Genomic DNA, 19,561 nt, shown 5'->3' on the forward strand with positions numbered 1-19,561 from the left:
ATACACTTGGAATATAAACGCTTTGCAAAAATTTTTAACTTATCCTGAAATTACTAACATTGGAGTCACAAAAAAGGTTTTTGACGCTCAAAAACCTGAATAATGACTTTAAATGTCAAAAAATTGAAAAAAAATTGACAAAAATTGTCAAAAATATCAAAAAATTCCTGATGGTAAAATCTTGCAAGACATTCCATTTAATCTAGAAAATATACAGTAACCTATTTTCAAACCTTAGAGGAGGCTCCTTGGCGTAAATCATTTGCCATAACTGGGATTAATAAAAGAAATCACCAAATTTTAAGAATTCAATTAGTAGCCTTTTGTATAATCAACTACCATACACATTGGTTTATCCTCTTTAAGTAAGTTCAAATTTCTGATAAACGCTTCAGTAATGTACGGATATGTCTCATCTATCAAAGGCCCCCCAGATATATGCGGAGTTATAGTAACTCTTGGATGAGACCACAGCTTGCTCTCTTTCGGAAGTGGCTCCGGGTCTGTAACGTCCAGGACTGCCTGGCTAATCCATTTCGAATCGAGTGCTTTTATAATTGAGTCGTCATCTATGATTGACCCTCTCCCTATGTTGATGAAGACGGGCGATTTTTGCGATGCTGCCTCGAGTGTGTTGCCCGATAGAAGTTGGATTGTTTTGGGGGACGAGGGAAGTGCATTTACTATAAAGTCGCATTCTTTCAAAAATGCAACAAGGTCACCAGTGAAGATTTTGTCAAAGTGCTAAACAGAAGTTTTATGATTTTAATATTTTTGAAAATTTTTGAGTTTGAATATTTTTCCGATTACAATTGTCTTTCCTTTTGCATGATATTAACGCTTCGAAAATTTATTTTGTGAAATTTTATGAAATTTTTTGCCTCATTTGTTAATCATTCTGTTTTCATAGGCAAGATTTAATTAATTGTCCAGATTTCTTTTGTGAATTGAGCTTATCATTTTTTAATAAAAAACTAGAAACATAGAGAAGACGGCTGTTAACTTTTGTCTAGGAGCTAATTGACATTCAATGCTGAAAAAATCGACCAACATAAAAATCAATCAAAAATGATCTCCCTATGCGTAGCAAAGAGATAGCAGTCTCAAAATGGAATTGGCAATAAATTTAAAAGCTGTGCAGTACTTCTTTGTGTGTAGTGTTTGCAGAATATCCCACAGTGGTCATGTCGAGGTGTTTGCAGGCCGCTGCCACCCCACACCCAACGTCACCTACTCCCAACACCCCCACCACTTTGGAGGAGAGGGGACGGGTGGCCAGAGATTTCTGAAATGAGTCGGGATCTTTCGATGTAAGAAACAAACTCTAAGGATAAAGTTAGCCTGAGTCACAGTTTTACCAGTAAATGAAATTAATATCCCAAAGTTGGGGTGGAAAAAGTCATTGCAGAGCGCACTCATTATTTAGCTGTGAATACTTATTTACTATTGAAAATTTATAAAAGTTGCGGTCGAGGTTAAGGGTGAAATTTTATTCTCCATCCCATTCTTAGCCTGGATCGCCGTTTCTTAGTATTCATACAATGATCACATATGATGTCATACCAATCCTAGCGTATTTCCTTGTACAATCCTTGTATGACTTCAAATCGTACATGGTCCTCGGATGACCTCAAAGGAACCATATATGATCCTAGTGTAACTAAGGAAAACATAACCAACTAACGTCGGACGAATTGCTCTCAAACGACCGGCTGGCTTCGTCAGTGGCTAGCCACGGTTTAGTGAGGTTAGCTTTAGCTTTTTAGCTTAATTGAAGCGGCGTGAGGTGAGCGCAGCGGGGGAGGAATTGCACGGGGAAGGGGGTGGGGGCAACAGTGGGAGGGGGTCTATGGCAACACGGGGTCCTTACAGCCTGAACGATGTGCAGGGGTGGTGATTGGGGGGGATTGGATTGAAGTGAGGGGGCGGATGGGGAGGGGTAAGTATAAGTCTCTACAACAGTTTCTGTGAATCGCATACCTGGAGACTAGTGAGCTGAAAGTCTCTAAGAGCACTTAATGCCCGCTGGGCGATACCTGTTTATCCCGTTTTTGAGGACAAAAAGTCAAATGAGTCAGCAAAAAATGCATAAAAAACCGGCAGGACTAATATAATTGCTACAAACTTTGTTTGAGGGCAATTACTCATTAGCTAGATTAAACTCTAAAACTATTGATATTGTGTGCATGAGGAACCACAAAGTAGTCCGTAATGTATCAGTTCATTTTCATTTTAAAATTTTTGATTGACATTTGAGTTTATTCCGTTACCCCAAATAGCCATATACAAATGAATAACCACAAAACAATAGGTGATGCAAAAAATGCATCAACGTTGTTTTAAAAATCAAGAAAAATGTGGATCAATTGTTTCTTAGAAACCGTAAAAAATATCATATACGGTTAATATAATACTAGGACCATATAAGCATAAAACGATCTTATTATCGATTGTAAGACCATTCTGCGATGTGAAATTATTGTTCCGACCCCACTTTAGTTGGAGGGATGAATTATATACTCAAATGCTTTTTTATTGTTCAGTCGAAATTCAGCGATCGATATAATTATTGTAGAAAGCTGTTTGTGGTATCATTAAAAAGCCCGTCCAGTGTAGAATATCGAACTAAATTTCTAACTCCGTTTTCCGGCGAGATACCGAGGTTTCATGTTTTCTGAATAATAGACCAATTTCCGTTTTTTTGTTAATATTTTCCGTAATTTTAACCCAAATTTTAGTTAATTTTGCCAAAATTTGTAAAAATTCTCAACAATAGTGTTATTGGTTTTGCCTCCAACAAAGAAGAGGTTTGCTAAAATCTTTCTGCAGAGTTGTTTTGCTAATTTTTTAATAAATTTTTCGAATATCGAACTTTCTCATCAAAAATGTTACCAAATATGCTTTTATAGCCAACTTTGTTTAAGTTTTGCCAGAAATAGAGACTCGAAAACTGCTAACAGAGTCTTTTTCGGTTCCAGAGGACAGCTAGTTTCTCTTTCAACGTCCTAAAAAAGTCTCCTTGAATTAAGGGTTTGGCCGTTTTTTTGCTAATTTAACTCGATGTGTATCCAAAAAGCATCACTCAATTTTTGATTTTTTGATTTGATATATTGATTTATTTCAATTGCCTAACCATTTATTTGCCAAAATTTTGGAACAGTTAGGTGTTGAGTGGGACGCACAGCTACTTCAGAGCCAGTTTTGCTCTCTTCGTGGACTTTTATAATAAAAAAGTTGCGGATTTTATTAGCGCAGGATCTCTTTTAGTAATTTTTTGCTATTTTTGTTTTGTTTTATGTTAATTACTGAAAAATTACTTCAATCTAAAACTCAACTGAGTCAAACTCTCTTTACCAGAAATTGAGCTCCAATGGACTGAATATACTAGCCTTTGAGTATGAGCTCATGTGTTTTAAGGCTTCGGCAAAGCGTTTCAAGAAACTCGAACTGAATTCGTTTAAATTGCTTCCAATTATTCTTCTTTTTGCAGACACATTACTTAGTCTCATTAATCAGAAAGTCCGATTGGTTTCTTTGTTTGGTAAAAATAAACTACACTGTCTTTTTAATTGATATCTAACTGTTAACTTTTACCAATATTTTTTGTTATTTTTGTAGACGTTAAAAAATATATCGATCATGAAAGATCTCAATGACTTCTTTGGAAAGTATCAGTGAACCCGTTCATTAATTTCATATTAATAGCTAATTGCTGTAATGGGTTTCAGATGAAATATTTTAAAGAAAAAGGATACTTACAGCTTTCGAACTTTTTCTTATTTAAACATGATCTAACTTAGTTCCATTATTGATCGTTATTATTAATTTTTTGCTGAAGCAAACCTCTTTTCTGCTCTTGGTTATAATAATAAAATGATGTTGATAGGGCCTAAAAATTTGTTTTCATGCGAAGTTTTACGAGTTTTCCTTAATTGTTAATATTGCGTGCTTTTTTTGTCTTTTTCACATAGACCCTTTACAAAGAGGACCGATTGATAATCAAATGAGACCAAAGCCAAGTAAAATTTTCAAATACATTCATTTGATCAATAGATTTTAACTGTTTTGAATATCTCATGGTTTTAATGGCTGCAATACTGTGATTTCATCAAAGTTTTTAGTTAAGTTTTGAGTTTCGGCCGTGTTCATTGTTTTTTTAATAGTCTTATGAGTTAGATTCACTTAAAACCAGCCCAATTGTTTTCAAAAAGAATTGCAGGTCAATCTGTTTTCGTTATGGGACGAAAACTTATTGTTTTTATGATTTGAAAACATTTGTAGTTGTTTTTTATTATCTGGATAATGACAGATCTGATTTGCTTCCTGATGCGGTATAAAATAACAGGTTGCAATTTTTTCCTCAATTTACATCAAGAAGTGTAAATGAACCTTCGTAACTATTTCAATTGATATTTAAGGGGTTTAGTCGCTTAGAGAAAAATGGTTTTCAAAAAAGAGATTTGTTTTTAAAGTTTGCATTTTCTGTAGTTATATTTCTCATTGCTATGAAGTCTCATTAGGGAGAGATTTCAAAATTGTTATAGCTGCGACGTTGTAAACTGTGCAAAACTAAATTGCTGTTCACTTGGTTTTTTTGCATTGCTTGGCGCTCTCTTTTTTTTCACATTTGTTTACACAAAAAAGCTTAAAGAAAATTCAAATTTTCAGAACGTTTTCTGATGTTCACTAACAGCTTTTTCTGCGCATGACGTCATTTCTCATTCTCTCTAACAAAACGTTCTAAGTCATTTGCGTTATTAGGTTTTGATCATACGTGACTTCAATAAAAATTACCCTTGCCCTTCTAAACTTAAGTTTAATTGGTTCCTACTAATAAAAAAGCTGCTGTGGATGAATTTTAGCAAGCGTTATTAATTTGACGCTCAGGGTTTTACATAGTTTTTAAGAGGCATCGACTTTTTTTTCAACTAAGATATGTATTTGTTTCTATTTCTAATATACGACACGTTTATTTTGCAGGTATTCGGGCAATCTGCCGGCTATGTTATTTATTCAGAAATCAATTTGTTTAATTAGGTGTTTCTTACTGCCATTTTGATTTTGTTATTCTGTTTTTTCTTTAACATAGGCAACTAGCAATTAGCGTAATTAACTTTCCTTTTTTTTAGTTTACGTTTGTCTTTATTCGTAGTCTCATCAATTGCAGGTTTCATCAGCCCTCTAATGCGGCACTGCTATCATTTAGTGGTTTGTGGAGCAATATGTGACTCTTTGAAAGTTTTTGGTCTCCACTTTATTTACCGAGCCACATTATCGAGCCACGTTAGCGAAAGCACGTTACCGAGCGTCCTTTTTATGTCTCATTTTAAAGCAAATTCTTAGAATGGATTCTATCATTTGAAAGCATATTCTTAGTATGGATACTACGATTGTTCAACCCGGGTTTGTTTTGGAGAATAAATGGGCAAATTCGTTGTAAGATTTGCAGTGAAATGCGATTTTTAGGTTTTCTTAGCCAAATTTTGTTCTCTAAAATCTCATTTCATAAAACTTTCTTGATCATTTTTAACCGAACTTTTTGTAAGATATCCGTAATTAGCAATGTGAATTTTTTAGGAAAATTTTAATCCATGAATTAATTTTACAACTCAGTTCGTACAGGTTAGGAATGATTTTAGGTATAAACTTTTGATCCGGGTGGATAAGAGCCCTAAAGAATTTGAATGATAAGGATAAGTTCCCCACAAACTACGGTAAATTTTTGAAAAGTTCAGAGAAAAATCTTAACCATTGTTTTCATCATGTAAGATCTCTACTTGGAAAATTTCAATCAAATGAAAAACTGCACTCAAAAATTAATGAGAAATTAAACAACCACAATTTTTTTATCGAACGAGAACTTAGGGATTATCTGGTGAGATGGCGTAAGAAATATTTAGTATAAGATCTAATAGGAACACTATTACTCGGATCACATCCTACAAAAAGTCTCATCTTTCGACATCTTGCCAGACAAAATTTTATAGTGTCAAATCTATCAAATTTGAAAATCTGTAAGGGCATGCATATTCTTATAAAAGCTTTCCGATGAAAGTTAAAATTATATCCGAGCAAAATTCCTTCAAATGATGACGTAACTTCATTTTGTTGTCAGTTACCAGTGAGCCGTAAACTTGTTAGCAAACCCTAAGCAGGAGCATTTAATGTAAAAATAATGAACAACAAGACGGCTGGCTCGTTAATGTGCGTTCGCACATGATGTTCCGACCCGCGCTCATCTACATTTTTGACTTAAATGTTTTTTGACCAGCATTTTTGACAAACAAAATACTCAAATATCAACGACGAGATCTTTACAACGAGATCTGCCATTAAAAAGACTACGAGAAAAAACAACAAAAAGATAGCAAAAACAAAAACAAAACTCAATATCTAAAAAGCACTAAGTAACAACGTCAAATTACAATGAGACAAAACCCTAACGGCACAGATTTTATTTTTTCCTAACTCAAACAGCAGATGTGATTTATCTTAATCAGACCCGGCAACAAGTTAACAAAAAGAAGAAATATTGATGCGAAATTAAAAATTCAATCAACATTTGTTAAACCAAATAATTTCAAAAGTATTCAAAACCAATAAAAATCATTAGCTTTTAGCAAAATAAATCTTGATAATTTTGTTAAAAAGTCAGAATGAGAACAATAGGTCCTGTCTTTGGTTAGACTAAGCCATAGGAACGGACTAAAGATGTAGAAAAGCTCAAAAAAATACGAACAACAAATTACAAAAATTGTGAAAACACAAATTAGTGAAGCCATTAAAATCATTAGCTATTATCTGAATATTACGTCTTTTATTTCATTTTCTATATTTACTAATTCAACTAAAAAGATGCTGAATGAACAAAAATGTTCAATCGGGCCATATTTGAAAATCATTCGGAACTGTTATTACGCGCTTGTGCTAAGGGAAGAGAAAAAGAAACACAAATACACCACTCACATAACTTTATGAAAACGCATACTGTCAAACAAACGAAACATAAGTAACGTCATGATATCAGTAAACATGTTAATTTTTAAGATACAAGGAATTGTACTGGAGCTCACAATGATGAGAATAAGTTACAAGTTGACGAAAAGAACAACAAACTGAAAAAAAAGAGAAATCCTGAAAATCTTAAAAAAGTTTTGTATCCTACACCTTAAGACTATTCGTTATAAACCGACTGCTTCGGGTAAAATCATTCATTCAATCGTCATATACAAACTTTTGAGACAGGTCAGCATTTTATGGCTACCTGATATAAAAAGAATGATAAAAAACAGGCAAAAACAACAAATTAAAAAAAATGAGCGAGAGATATGTCGAAGCCCTTAAAAAACGAACTTTCCAGGAAAAAAACTTTTCTACTTTGATTTATTTCTGAACGACTATGGGATCTTTCGTCTTAATATTTTGACTCCAATAAATGAACAAACAGGAACAAATACATTAAAACCACGAAATTTTAGAGAAAACCCGACGTCACAACGCCATTAAAATCAATAGCTCTCAACGGAAGCTAATAAATACGCCAGTTTACGCCTAGATGAGATGACAAAGACGTTCATCATTCGCATTTCATCAGTAAGACTTCACGATAAGTCATTGACTATGAAAACAACAACATCAAAAACAGGCAAAAATCCAAAAATTAGGTAGAAAAGTGTGAGAAGAAAGTGTCGAAGCCATTTAAACCATAAGCTTTTCTGTGAAAACTTAATATATGATCCATTGAAAGTCATCTCTAGGCCAATGTAACCATCAATATTAGGATAATGGGTTAGGATTCCAAAAGGAACCAAAATTACAAAAAAAAATATATCTATAAATTTTTCAAAAAATTATGAAAACTCGTGCATCGAAGTCATAAAACCAATAGCTGGAATATAAAACGGCTAACTAAATTAATTTTGGTTCAAGTAGAACGGAAGCGGATCCGGTGATTACTGAGACTGACATACAGTTCACGAAAATATGCTTAAGACCGGTTGATGTTAAATAAATTTCTCGAAAAATCATTTTTAAAGTCTCAACAGCCATTAAATTCAATAGCCTTCAACGGAAAACAATAAATACGCTCAGTTATGACTTGATTGGAAAAAACCAAAAAATCAGCAGAAAAGTGCGAGAAGAAAATGTCGAAGCCACGTAAACCATAAGTCTTTCTCTGAAAACTTTATCCATGATTCATTGAAAATGTTCACTAAGCCAATGGGAGATATCAATATCAGGATAATGTTATAAGATTTCAGGAGGATCCAATATTACGAAAGTATCCAAAAAATTTTTTGAAAAATTTTGAAATCTTGTTGCATTGAAGTCATGTAATAAATAGTTAGAAGATGAAACCTTTAGTCCAATTAATTTTGGTTGCACTGGAAAGGAGGAGGGTCCTGTCATTACTGAGACTGACTTACAATTCACGAAAAAAAGTTTTTGATAAGTTAATGTTAAAAAAAATTCGCGAAAAATAAGTTTTAAAGTCTTAACAGCCATTAGCTGTCCAGTTAAAGCTCTATATAGGTTCACTTAGTACTTATTTTGGAAACTATTGCACTTTTTGTCATTGAGTGCAAGCCATAGGACTCCACAAGTTTATTAAAACCTCAAATAGAAAGTCAAAATTTCATTTAAAATTACGATAACTCAGAATCGAAGCCAAAAAAAAACACAATTGATTCCTTGAAAACGACATTTTTGTTCATTGGGCTTCAGTAGACGGTAATTCAGGTTGTCACTAACAGAACCTTGATATGAAAAGTGAATTTTGAATTAATATTTTTATCAAAAGGTCTTAATTTGAAGAAAAATTGTACTAAAAGTGAACAAAATCATGCCAAATATCCCGTTGTTCACACAAAACTTCAACCCTCGATAACTCCTCGAAAAAAACGAAATTCAAAAAAATGTTTTTAATTTCGAATTCTACGCTGGACGAGCTTTTTAATGATACCACTCACAATTCTCTAGGATGAATATATCGATCGGCCAAAATTGACTGAACAAAAAAAACCCATTTGAGTATATAGTTCCTTCCCCCACAAGTGGGGTCGGAACAATTAATATATTTGATCTATCCTCTTTTACTTGAAAAATTAGTGCGTTGGATAACATGCCAGTTTCCATTAAAGTCTCAATTTGATCATGTCTGGTATAGCTTATTCTTTTTCTTCTTCTTCAACGGGGAGAGGGAATTGGGCTACTGATACCTCCTAACTCAGACCGATTCTTATATCATTTTAAACCCCATTGATGCCAAAAAAGCAAAAGATTTCAGATAAATTTTTCCAGGAAGATAATCTATTTAAGCCCCATTCTAGCATCCTTTTTGGAGCGAAAATTCGAGAGAATGTCATAAATCTAAGAAGGAATTGACTAACATTCCATGTGCTCTGTGCTTGTTGTTGTCTATAGACTGCTAGATTGTGCTGTATGGAGCATATGTGTGCCATGCAGTAGACCACCATCGGTGCAGTGTAACTAGTCCGGGTCATCACTGGCAGGGGGGACAACTCCGGTGAACTATCAGGTCCCATCCTTTTCTTCATGTACTCCTTAAACAGAATGAGCACGATCAACTTAACTGAATTAAAGAGGGAATTATAGCCTATTCCTTGGACAAAGAAAGTTTAAAAGAATTTTTATGATTTGTATTTCAACATGTATAAAACATTAAAGTTGATACACTAGTCTTATAAGATCGCATGAGAAATTTATAGAAGGATCTTATGAAAATTTGTAAAATTCGGAAATGCCGTATGGTTATAGTACTAAAGTTATACAATGTACTTATAACATCTTAGAAAGTAGACGACAATGTAGTTGGTTAGTGTTGCAAAAATACTGTCCCAAAAATACGCATTTAATGGCTTTTAACAGCAGAAGAGAATTTTTTGAATTATCGCATCATCTTGTGGACATTTTGCAATTAAGTTAAAGTATCTGCCTCCACATCTACTCGTCCACTGCTCGGATCAAGTTTTGCCTCAGCTTATAGTTTTCATAAATTGAAATTTTGTTATCTCTTTTATGTAGTTTAAATAAATTAATGTAGTTTAAATAAGTTAATCGAGCAATATTTTGATTGGCTTCTAATTGCACTTGTTTATTTTTAATTGTGTCTTTAAGCAGTTTTCAGCATATTTTAGTGCTATAGTTAATACCATCTTGTTGATATCCATGTGTGTATCTAGCTCTCGAGATCAAGATGGAGCCCATTTTAGTTTGGGATTTCGGTTGAGGAGATCCTAACCGACTAACATCAGGCAAATTGCTCTCAAACAACCAGCCTGCTATTGGTTTCGTCAATAGCTAGCTGCGGCTGAGGGAGCCTTACTTGGAGTGACGGAGGTGGAAACCATACAAAAATGGCTGAAAAATTCAATATTTGCTTCAAGTGTTTCGAATCTAGACACAGAGATATTAAAGCGCGACCGCCCAGCTGAATAGGACAAAATTTTGCACATCCAGAGCATGTTGCTTAATACAAAATGGTAAATTGTTATCTAAAGAGTTAATCTTCACCGAGAGACACAAACAGAATTGGGCGCAGATCAGTGAAGACCTTTCTCTCATTACAGTTGCCAATTATCATTACCCTTTAAAATTAAAGTCTTGATTTTGCTTAAATTGCCAAGCTGCGCAGAAAAATAGAAACACAAAAGTTTTCTTCCCCCTGACCAGTTGCCCTGAAAAATCTCGTAAAAGATTTTTTTGCCTGGATGCGTTCCTTCCTTCTTCTGAGAAACTTTAATTTTTAGTTTTCTTTGGGTTCTTACAATCATCTGTTGATTGGATTTGATGATGGACTGTTAACCACATAGAAACACAAAAGTTATCTTTTCCCCCTGACCTGGAAAGAAGCATTGTCCATCAATTTGTTCACACCTGCAGTTGTCGCATGAAACCATTTGACGGCACATTTGTCCAAATATGGAGATATTCTATCGGGAAAGAAGGGATCTGCAATTAAGATTTCACTCCTTTTCAGCGGATGACTATCAAAAGACTCTTCTGTAATTGGATCTGTCCGTAAATTTGCAAACGTCACTTTATAATCTGGTCCAATTTGTTTTGAAAAGTAATCCTGAGCTTCTTTATGTTCGAAAAACGCACTCGTACATAAAATTGACTTCTGATTTTTAAGATAAGCAAGATTTCGATAAACGTTTGCCATTTCACAATTGAGTTATACTGAACGTCAAAGTAAGTTAGCACCCAGTAATTTCATGACGTAAAAATTTGGATCTTTCCCGCAGCTCAAGGGTGCATAATATTTGCACCCCCCCCCCCCCCGACGCACGTGCCAAATTTTTACATAATGATTTACTGTGTAATGACACGTGCTCGGTAACGGGGGGGGGGGGGAGGAGGATTGGAATGCATGCATAATGCACTGGAGGGAAGGGGGGGGGGGCATAAACGGGCAATTTTCTGACGCAATAGAACTCAAAATTTTAATCAAATTACCAAAACAATTTTTACACCCTTTATACCCTCTTTTGGCCTACCTACAATGAAATTGAGATAATGCGCTAGTAATTTACTAGATGCCAGTGAGAAGATACTCTGACTTACTTTTGACGATCAGTATATATTGATTAGACTATTTGATTGATAGAAAATAGTTTTTGTTTTGTCAATTATGGTAAATAAGGTTGCTTACAGAGATTTTGATAGCAACATATGAGCGCAACTTTTGCAATTGGTAAACGTATATTTGGCGTTACAAGTTGAACTGGGTTGACCTGAAACTTTACCAGCTATGATTATTTGCTTGCTGACTTTTGTAATACCAAATGGCGTAATGAGAGCTTATGCGTGAAATCTTGCTTCATTTGTTGAAAGAAATCTCATGCCGGCAAAGTTAACCGACAGGGCAAATAGCCGGCATTCAGAACTGGTAATAAGGTAGATTTTATTTGTGTTCCCGCTGGACGAATATTAAGCCCATGCTGTCAAGAATCTATCGTTGTCGAATAGACATTTTAGCTGTACATGGCAGACAGCAGTCATAGCTCAAACGGATGCGTATTACTGCTATTTGTATTTGTTTAAATCCTATTATCGGTTTTCAAGATAACTTCCATCTGAAGTTTTTTCATCCAAGCGAATTACGGAGAGGCATTATTGAAAAATGATGGCATTTTTACAATCCCAAGAGTTCATTTTAACAATCCCAAGGTGCATAAGTTAGCATTCGCGTCTCACTTGTTCAAGGTTGGCTGAAAGTGTTTGGAAGTGTTAACTTCCAATGACCATTTAACTGAAATGGCCATTTTTAAAGCACAATGAGAGTTTTTTCATGTTTTCCACTCCGGATTTCCAGCACTTCTCTAACCTCCTTTTACTCAAAGTATATCACAGATAAATTTTAATGTGAACTTAATCGGGTATAGCTAGTGTTAATGACAATATTAAGGTCATAATGTGGACAATTCTGGATAAGATAAATTTTTCCAATTTTTAAAACTAAATTTATATAAAATTTCGAATTTTAATCATCGTCATTTATGTCTTTCTTCGCCCTTGATGCCTGGCCATGTGTAAGAACTATACATCTTATACTTTTGGCAAAACAACAGCTTTGAACAAAATCAGATCCGAATCAAGAGACTTAACCAAATACATATTGAAATTTAGAATTCTTCAGTTTGTTTTGAAAAAAGCTATGTTTTGATCCTCTCTCTCTCCCTTTTTTTCTTCTAATTCCTCCACTTTTCTCTCCATCTCTCTTATTTTTGTGATGGTACTGTCAATGTTTCAATTTTTTTTCTTTCTGCTCTCAGTAACGAAGAAAGTTTAGTTTGTTTTTATTGGTTTTTTTTTCAGTAGATTTTGACATTTTATTGTACTCGAAAATGTTTTTTCTCGAATTTTTCCAGTTAATTCGTTTTCTGTTTGTCTGAGGTCGTTTACCATGTGTCTTTATTTTTTGACTGGAGGTGGGACACCTGCAATCTGTCTGATTGCACAGTTTGATTTTTCCAATATTTTTGTAAACGTATTAACTTTTTTTCGAGACTTGTCTCTGCCGTTTAATTTTCATTGGAAAAAGAATCATCTTCTTAATCATATTTGTAGCTGTCAAGCATGCTGGTAGTTTGAAAAATACAAGTATTTTTATTTTTAATGTTTGATAGCAGAACATACAGTACATTTTGATTCAGTTCAATCAAATCATTCAGTGGCTTCTGCTGGAAGAGTCTAGTTGCTATCTTTTCTTGTTTCAAAAAAACAAGCTATTAGGTTGTTTTGTTTTGCCAAATCTTGAGAGGCTTGAAATAATTTTTACGGAATCAGAGATTTATTTTAAAAATGAAAATTAAAAATTTGTCAACCGGTTTTTGACGGTATTTGAAATCCATGTCATAAGTTATTGATCGTAGTAATAACTGAAGTACTAACCACGGCAGAAAAATTTTTAACCAGGCAGGAATTCTCTGTGAAGACTTACGCAAGTTTCATTTGCTATACATTCCAATAATGTCTCAGATATCGACAGTTTTTGCAAAAAAAAACAGGACATACATTTCATAATTATTTAAACAGAACAACAGAACATTTTATAATTATTTATAATTTAAAAGAATTGAAGAAACTTTTCACGCATATTTGTATAGTCTGAATTGTTCTGTGTTTCCAAACTATTTCATTTGTGTGATCGGTTGCGTCTATATTCTGTTGCGAATTCTTTTGTTTTTTAATGGTGTAAAATGCTTTCATTCCTTTAATATCGTTTTGCATTGTACCAAAATGTGTTAATTGCCGCTGTTTTTCTGCTCAAACGTTTTGATTACTACTCCTTTGCTTATGAAAGTTTATGAGCTGGATCACTTTTTTTCGAAACATTTTTTTTGCGATGCTTATTTTACAAAATAATGTTTTGATTGAAACACTTTTTTCTTAACATTTTTTGATCACGCTTGCTTTTCTGCCAGTTTTTGATTGCATTATTTCTTGAAGAAGACTGATCTAATGGATACTGTTTGAATTCTCTGAAAAGATTGATCATAAAAATTTCTGACAAAAGATTATAATGGCTGGGAAACCGCCTAAAGTGTTGGTGATTAATGTATGATGAAACAGAATGTACCTTCTGTCAAACTGTGTTTTTAGATTACACAAATTGACAGCGGCTACAAGAATTCTTTGCTTTTATCTAAAAAGATTTGAAGGAAAGAATGGCAACAATAATAATTTGTGCCTTTAGTACTTTTGATTCAAACCAACGAAGGAGTGAGTACCTTGAAAGTAACTTGTTTAAAAAACATAATTTACAATCTCTTGTTTCTTTGTTCTTTGTTTTACGAATTTACTATTTTATTTATGTTTTTTGTTCTTTCTCAAAATTGATAGGAAAAACGATTCTTACTTTTTTCATCAAATTTCCGGTTACCTTGTGCATCATAAAATCAAAACTACGGCAAAATTTTTTACGTTTCACGCAAAACCAACTATGCCGAAACTTTTTATTTTCAAAACCATAAAAAATATACGCAAAATTTGTTCAAATACTTTTTGTATTTTTGAGAAAATACGTCTCATTTTTTCGCGTGGTCTTGTTAACTACAATTTCTTACCTTAAATGCCGTGTTGTCCAATAATTGGTTCACTCCTGATGATGTTGAATGAATCCATTTGACAGCACATTTGTCCAAATATGGAGATATTCTATCGGGAAAGAAGGGATCTGCAATTAAGATTTCACTCCTTTTCAATGGATGACTATCGAAAGACTCTTCTGTAATTGGATTTGTTCTCAAACTGGCAAATGTCACTTCATATTCGGATCCCAAATGTTTTTTGAGATACTCTTGAGCTTCTTTGTGTTCGAAATAAGCACTGGTACATAAAATAGATTTCTGACTTCTAAGGCTATCAAAGTCTTGGTAGACTCTGGCCATTTCACAAATTTGTGATAGTTTTCAGTTCTATTAATAGTGAGCAAAGCAAAATCAACCTAATACAACTTCTGATAAGTATTGTTTAACTACGCAAAGTTACTTTAACAGCGCTGGTGAACTAGTTGTAGATTTGTTGAATATCTGGTACAACTTTACGCGTTACAGCAGATATTTTTAGCATAACCAACTTTAAATAAAAGATGGTTATGTAAAGCAGTGTTAACTGTAGCCAGCTCATTTCTCTTCGACCTTTAACAAAAGCAAAAATAAGCCAATATCTGCTGCCAAAAGAAAATGATATAAAAACTGATGTGAAGATTTATATATAAAAATAATTCTTCTTGAGTTGTCTTTTTTTCCTATATTGCCCGCCTTTAAAAATGCTCAACTTTTAAACTGTTTTAGTTTTTGATGATTTCGATATATATTTTAAATAATATCGCTTGAGAAAAATTATGTATAGTTTTCTATATTCATATACATACATATAGATTGATCTCATTCGTAATTTAAGAAAAAATAGAATGGATAAAAATTGCAGAAGAAAGATGTTGATGAAGCAATTGTTTTTTATTTGACGAAAATTGCTTTGTAACTCACAAGGTGGGACAGACATCTGAAAATAGACAAAGGAGAAATAAAAATTTGAAATTTTGACAAGGTCCTGCAATTTTTTCTACTAGATCTTTGAACAATAAACTTCTTTTCTTGCAAAATATCTTCAATATGGTCAATTTCCTAATACCAGTTTATTGGCCTATCTTGAGCCTATGCAGATATCAGCTTTTTGGCAATCCTCTTCAAGCAGCTGACTTACGTTTTTTTTTTTGGTAATCTCCGACTCTGATAATTACCTCTTATTGTTAATTTATGTTTTTAAGCTACATGTCTTGCAATTTAAAGTGGTTCTGATTCAAAACAATTTAGTTAGCTATCTATGACGTCTAAAGTTGGCAGCAGGAAGTTAAATAAGCGCTCAGGGCTAAAAAAAATGTAAGTAGCAGCAATTTAGTTTGTCTACAAAGGAGTGCCCTGATTAGGTTTTTCATTTTAAGTTTCAGTATAAGATTTCATTAAACATAATATTTGGAGTACTTATTTGGAAAAATGTCTTTGAAGATGCACCATAAACTGAAAAATAAGCAGAACAAATAATATCAAGTTTTTAAAACAAAGGCAACTAGAACAAAATTTGATATCTTTCTGGAAAATTTAAAAAATAACGTTTTTGTCTGAAGGCCAACTGAACATAACCGCCTCGAGACGAGCTTATTGATTTACAAGATCCTGCAAGGGTCTTTTTAATAACTAATGATGAAAAACAGCGTTCTTTTAATTTCAACATACAACTAACAAGTTCTTACAAATTAACCCTTCGGCTCACAGGTTCTTAGAAGTTAATCAACTGACTTACGAGAAAATTATACGAGATGTTCCATCACCCCATTAGCGATTATCTTCGTAAAAAGTTCTTTCTTAGTAAATCTGCAGGTTTTGGCAAGACAAAAGTTCTGCTGTGTCTAAAGAATTAAGTGAGGAAAATGATGCATATTTTTGAAGTAACAGGCATCCATCTGTTGGATGAGCAAAATTGACAAATAATTCTGCTGATTGCAGTCAAAATTTTTAAAGATTAAAAATGGGCAGCTGCTTAAAAAAAGTAAAATGCAACCAAAGTACACGAGCAAGTGTAAAGTCAATTTAATTTGATCGTTTACTAAGCTGATGTGATGCTGATCTGAAGTTGTGAACATAGTTAAATTAGGTGAATAAAACTTAAAAACCTTGAACTGAAGAAAAAAAGGAAAACAACAATTGAAATTTTATTACACTGGTGAGCAATTTAGTTACAGTTTGTACATTTTGAACGCCAACGAGACATTCATTTTTGTAAAAGGACAGTAGCAAAGAAAACAAAAAATAGATTGTAAAGTAAGAAAAAATAGGCTGCTATTCTCAAAGTGAAGGGAGAGGCTTTTGCTTCATTAAGTTTTCAGATTTAGATGTTATTTAAAAACTTGCGCGGTAATTTTACGGCCATTTTGCTGTCTTTTTTCCACTTCATTTTCTTCAAATGCTTTCAAAGATTATTAGTACTCAAACTATTCATAGATGATGCCATTGTTTGGATTGATCAATGGACAGCTTTTTTTTATTACATAAACGTATTTTTTTTAAAATAAAACGTTAGTGCTTTTTTTCAGGTTTGCTTGTACTTGTTGTGATATTTATTTGTTCTCATAATTTGACATTCAACCATTTATCTGTTCTTATAATTTGACATTCGTTGTACTAATCTTAAAGAACTTTTTGTTAAGTGATAAGACAATTGGAATATCTATGTATTTTTTTTGTTTTGGTCAATTAAATTATAGATTTCCAAGGTGTTGACTTCATTCGTTGTCGTGAATTTTTTTTAGTTTTTTTGTGTTTTTCCGTCGGTATCATTGGGTTTCCTGACGATGCTGAAAAGAATCTACATGGTATTTTCAGCATAATATTTACACTTTTTTGGCAACCTTCTGTTCTGTTTCTAGGTTTGTGTGCTGTTTTTTCTCTTTTCCTTCTATATCTCAATAATGACTTGAACAATGGGTCTTTTCAGGCGCACTTAATGAACTTTTACATTGTTTTAGATTAGAAATTTGATTTTATGTGACTTTCAAATGGTTGATCGTTGAAAGAGCTCAAGAAAGAATTCTTGAATTTTGATTCTTTTCTTTTGTTTATCACATTGATTTGATGGAATCAAGTGAATTTGTTTGGTGTTTTTAGTTTTTATTTTGAAATTTTTACTTTTATTCTTTTTTCCTAATAAAATAACGGACTTTCAAGATATCAAGGAGTCTGCTGCCTTCTCTATTTATCTGAATAATAACGGTTCTGCTTTTATCTCTTATGCAATCTTAGTGGATTAGTAGCTATCTTTTTTAGCCAAAGACTTTGACTACGCACCATTTATCTTTCAAAATTTTTTTGTGATCTTTCTAGCCGGCCTTTATTTGTTTGTATTTAACTGCTTTGTTTTCGTTTGTGTTATTTTGTCGCTAACTGCAAACAAAAAGTAAGAATCAATGTTAACAGTTTTTAATTTCTGAATACTAAAAACTTGTTCTTGATTTTATGGTTTGAATTTGTGGTTTTGTTTTATCAAGAGGTTACGTGTTTCGTCTCAGTTTTACGCCGCTAGTTTTCATTCATCTTTTAGATTACACTAAATGTATATTTCTTGACTTTGTGCTTGATTTTGTCTCGTTTGTTTTCAGAAAAATTGTTTTTGACAAGAAGGAGAGCAAATTTCTTCAACACAATATGATTTGACGAAAGAATTTTGGCATCGAAGAAAACTGATTTCTCCTTTTTTCATTTTTTTCTCCGTTTTATTTTGCATTTATGTTTGCCTGATATGACTTTCTCATTACCAGAAGGTGAAGGTAACGTAAAAAATTCTAAGCTGGTTCTTTAGGTTTTTTCTTTGAATTTAATTACGTGACCATTGCTTTTATTGTTTTCAAAACAATTTTTATCCTCAATTTTTGTTATTGTAATCAGTTATTACATGAAAAGATGAAAATGCGAATTTTCGCTCAATTCCAACGCGCTGCTGCTAAAATTATGTTCTTGACGTCATTTCTTGCCAAATGTTGTATGAGATTTTTGTCAGCTGAATGATATATTTTCATACGTTTTCATTCGTTGGCACTTTATAATTTTCAATTGAGATTACCAATTCTAAACAAACCAAATAGGTGTTAAACATCTGGTATTATTCAGAAAACTTTGTTTCCTTAAGTCACTAGTGCTTGAAATTTGGCGTAAAGATATAATTGATTTTTAATTCCGAATCTCATCTTTGTTGCATAATGCAAATGTTTTTCTGTGACAGAATCGCTGTTTTTTTTTCTAGAGTTTGCATTTATGTCAAATCTTCAGCTCCGTTTAACTTGTGTTCAATCTATTGAGAGAAAAATAATCCGACTGGTTTGAACTTCCCCCGGTATATATATATATATATATATATATATATATATATATATATATATTTTTATATATATATATATATATATATATATATATATATATATATATATATACACATGCGTCTGTCGTAATTGAGAATATATTATAAAATACAATAATACAATCCTATCCCTGCTTGATTTTGCGGATAATTAACCATAAAATTTAGATGAGCATACTCGAAAAAATTTATGCGAATGCACATTTCCGAGCTCGTTGTTGAATTTGTAACATCAATAGTTTGCATCCAAAAACATTGGTCAATTGGCGAATATATAAAAGATAACTTATATGGCCTTGATAAATTTTAAAAGGTTTTATTTTATCAAAAAATGAAGACGAGAATCAATCTGTACCTTCGAGGCTGCGAATCTATAAGCATGATTCCCTTTTTGATTAACGCTCAAACAATGAAAACTGCATCTGAATCAAAAGTTGATCAAAGTTTTCATCAATTTAAGAAATTTTTCTTCAAATTTGGAGCTTAAAAGTTTTAAGTTTAGCTCTTCGTTCCCCTAGAAGACATAAACACTTTTATAAACAAGCCTGAAACTGTTGGTTTTTGGTCAGACTAGATTGGTGCTCAAATAAAATTTGATATCAGATAAAAAAAAATTTCATAAACT

General features: G+C 32.9%; 1 protein-coding gene across 2 annotated transcripts; it reads right to left on the reverse strand.

Annotated features, from left to right (window-relative positions):
• Positions 1-293: 293 nt before the first annotated feature.
• Positions 294-15,055, reverse strand: LOC142339823 (glyoxylate/hydroxypyruvate reductase A-like). Of its 2 annotated transcripts, XM_075390117.1 has the most exons (5): positions 11,587-11,777; positions 10,862-11,202; positions 9,390-9,563; positions 1,145-1,285; positions 294-744 (listed from the first exon to the last, which is right to left on the reverse strand). In XM_075390117.1, exons 2-5 carry the CDS (start codon positions 11,183-11,185, stop codon positions 313-315), a joined length of 1,071 nt encoding a protein of 356 aa, XP_075246232.1. In that variant the 5' UTR covers positions 11,186-11,202; positions 11,587-11,777; the 3' UTR covers positions 294-312. The 2 variants fall into 2 exon arrangements, with proteins under 2 accessions (XP_075246232.1, XP_075246233.1); XM_075390118.1 differs by lacking the exons at positions 10,862-11,202; positions 11,587-11,777 and adding an exon at positions 14,592-15,055.
• Between the last annotated feature and the right edge of the window lie 4,506 nt (positions 15,056-19,561).

This window comes from Convolutriloba macropyga, chromosome 5 (assembly GCF_964194025.1).
Source record: "Convolutriloba macropyga chromosome 5, txConMacr16.3, whole genome shotgun sequence".
NCBI lineage: Eukaryota > Metazoa > Xenacoelomorpha > Acoela > Convolutidae > Convolutriloba > Convolutriloba macropyga.

Excerpts from the sequence above, each read along its gene's own strand:
- LOC142339823 (XM_075390118.1), bottom strand. The coding sequence starts at position 14,915 with ATGGCCAGAGTCTACCAAGACTTTGATAGCCTTAGAAGTCAGAAATCT. Across the intron at positions 9,564-14,591 it reads TGGACAACACGGCATTTAAG|GAGTACATGAAGAAAAGGAT; the intron begins GTAAGAAATTGT and ends ATTCTGTTTAAG. Across the intron at positions 1,286-9,389 it reads AAGCACAGAGCACATGGAAT|AAATCTCTGGCCACCCGTCC; the intron begins GTTAGTCAATTC and ends GACTCATTTCAG.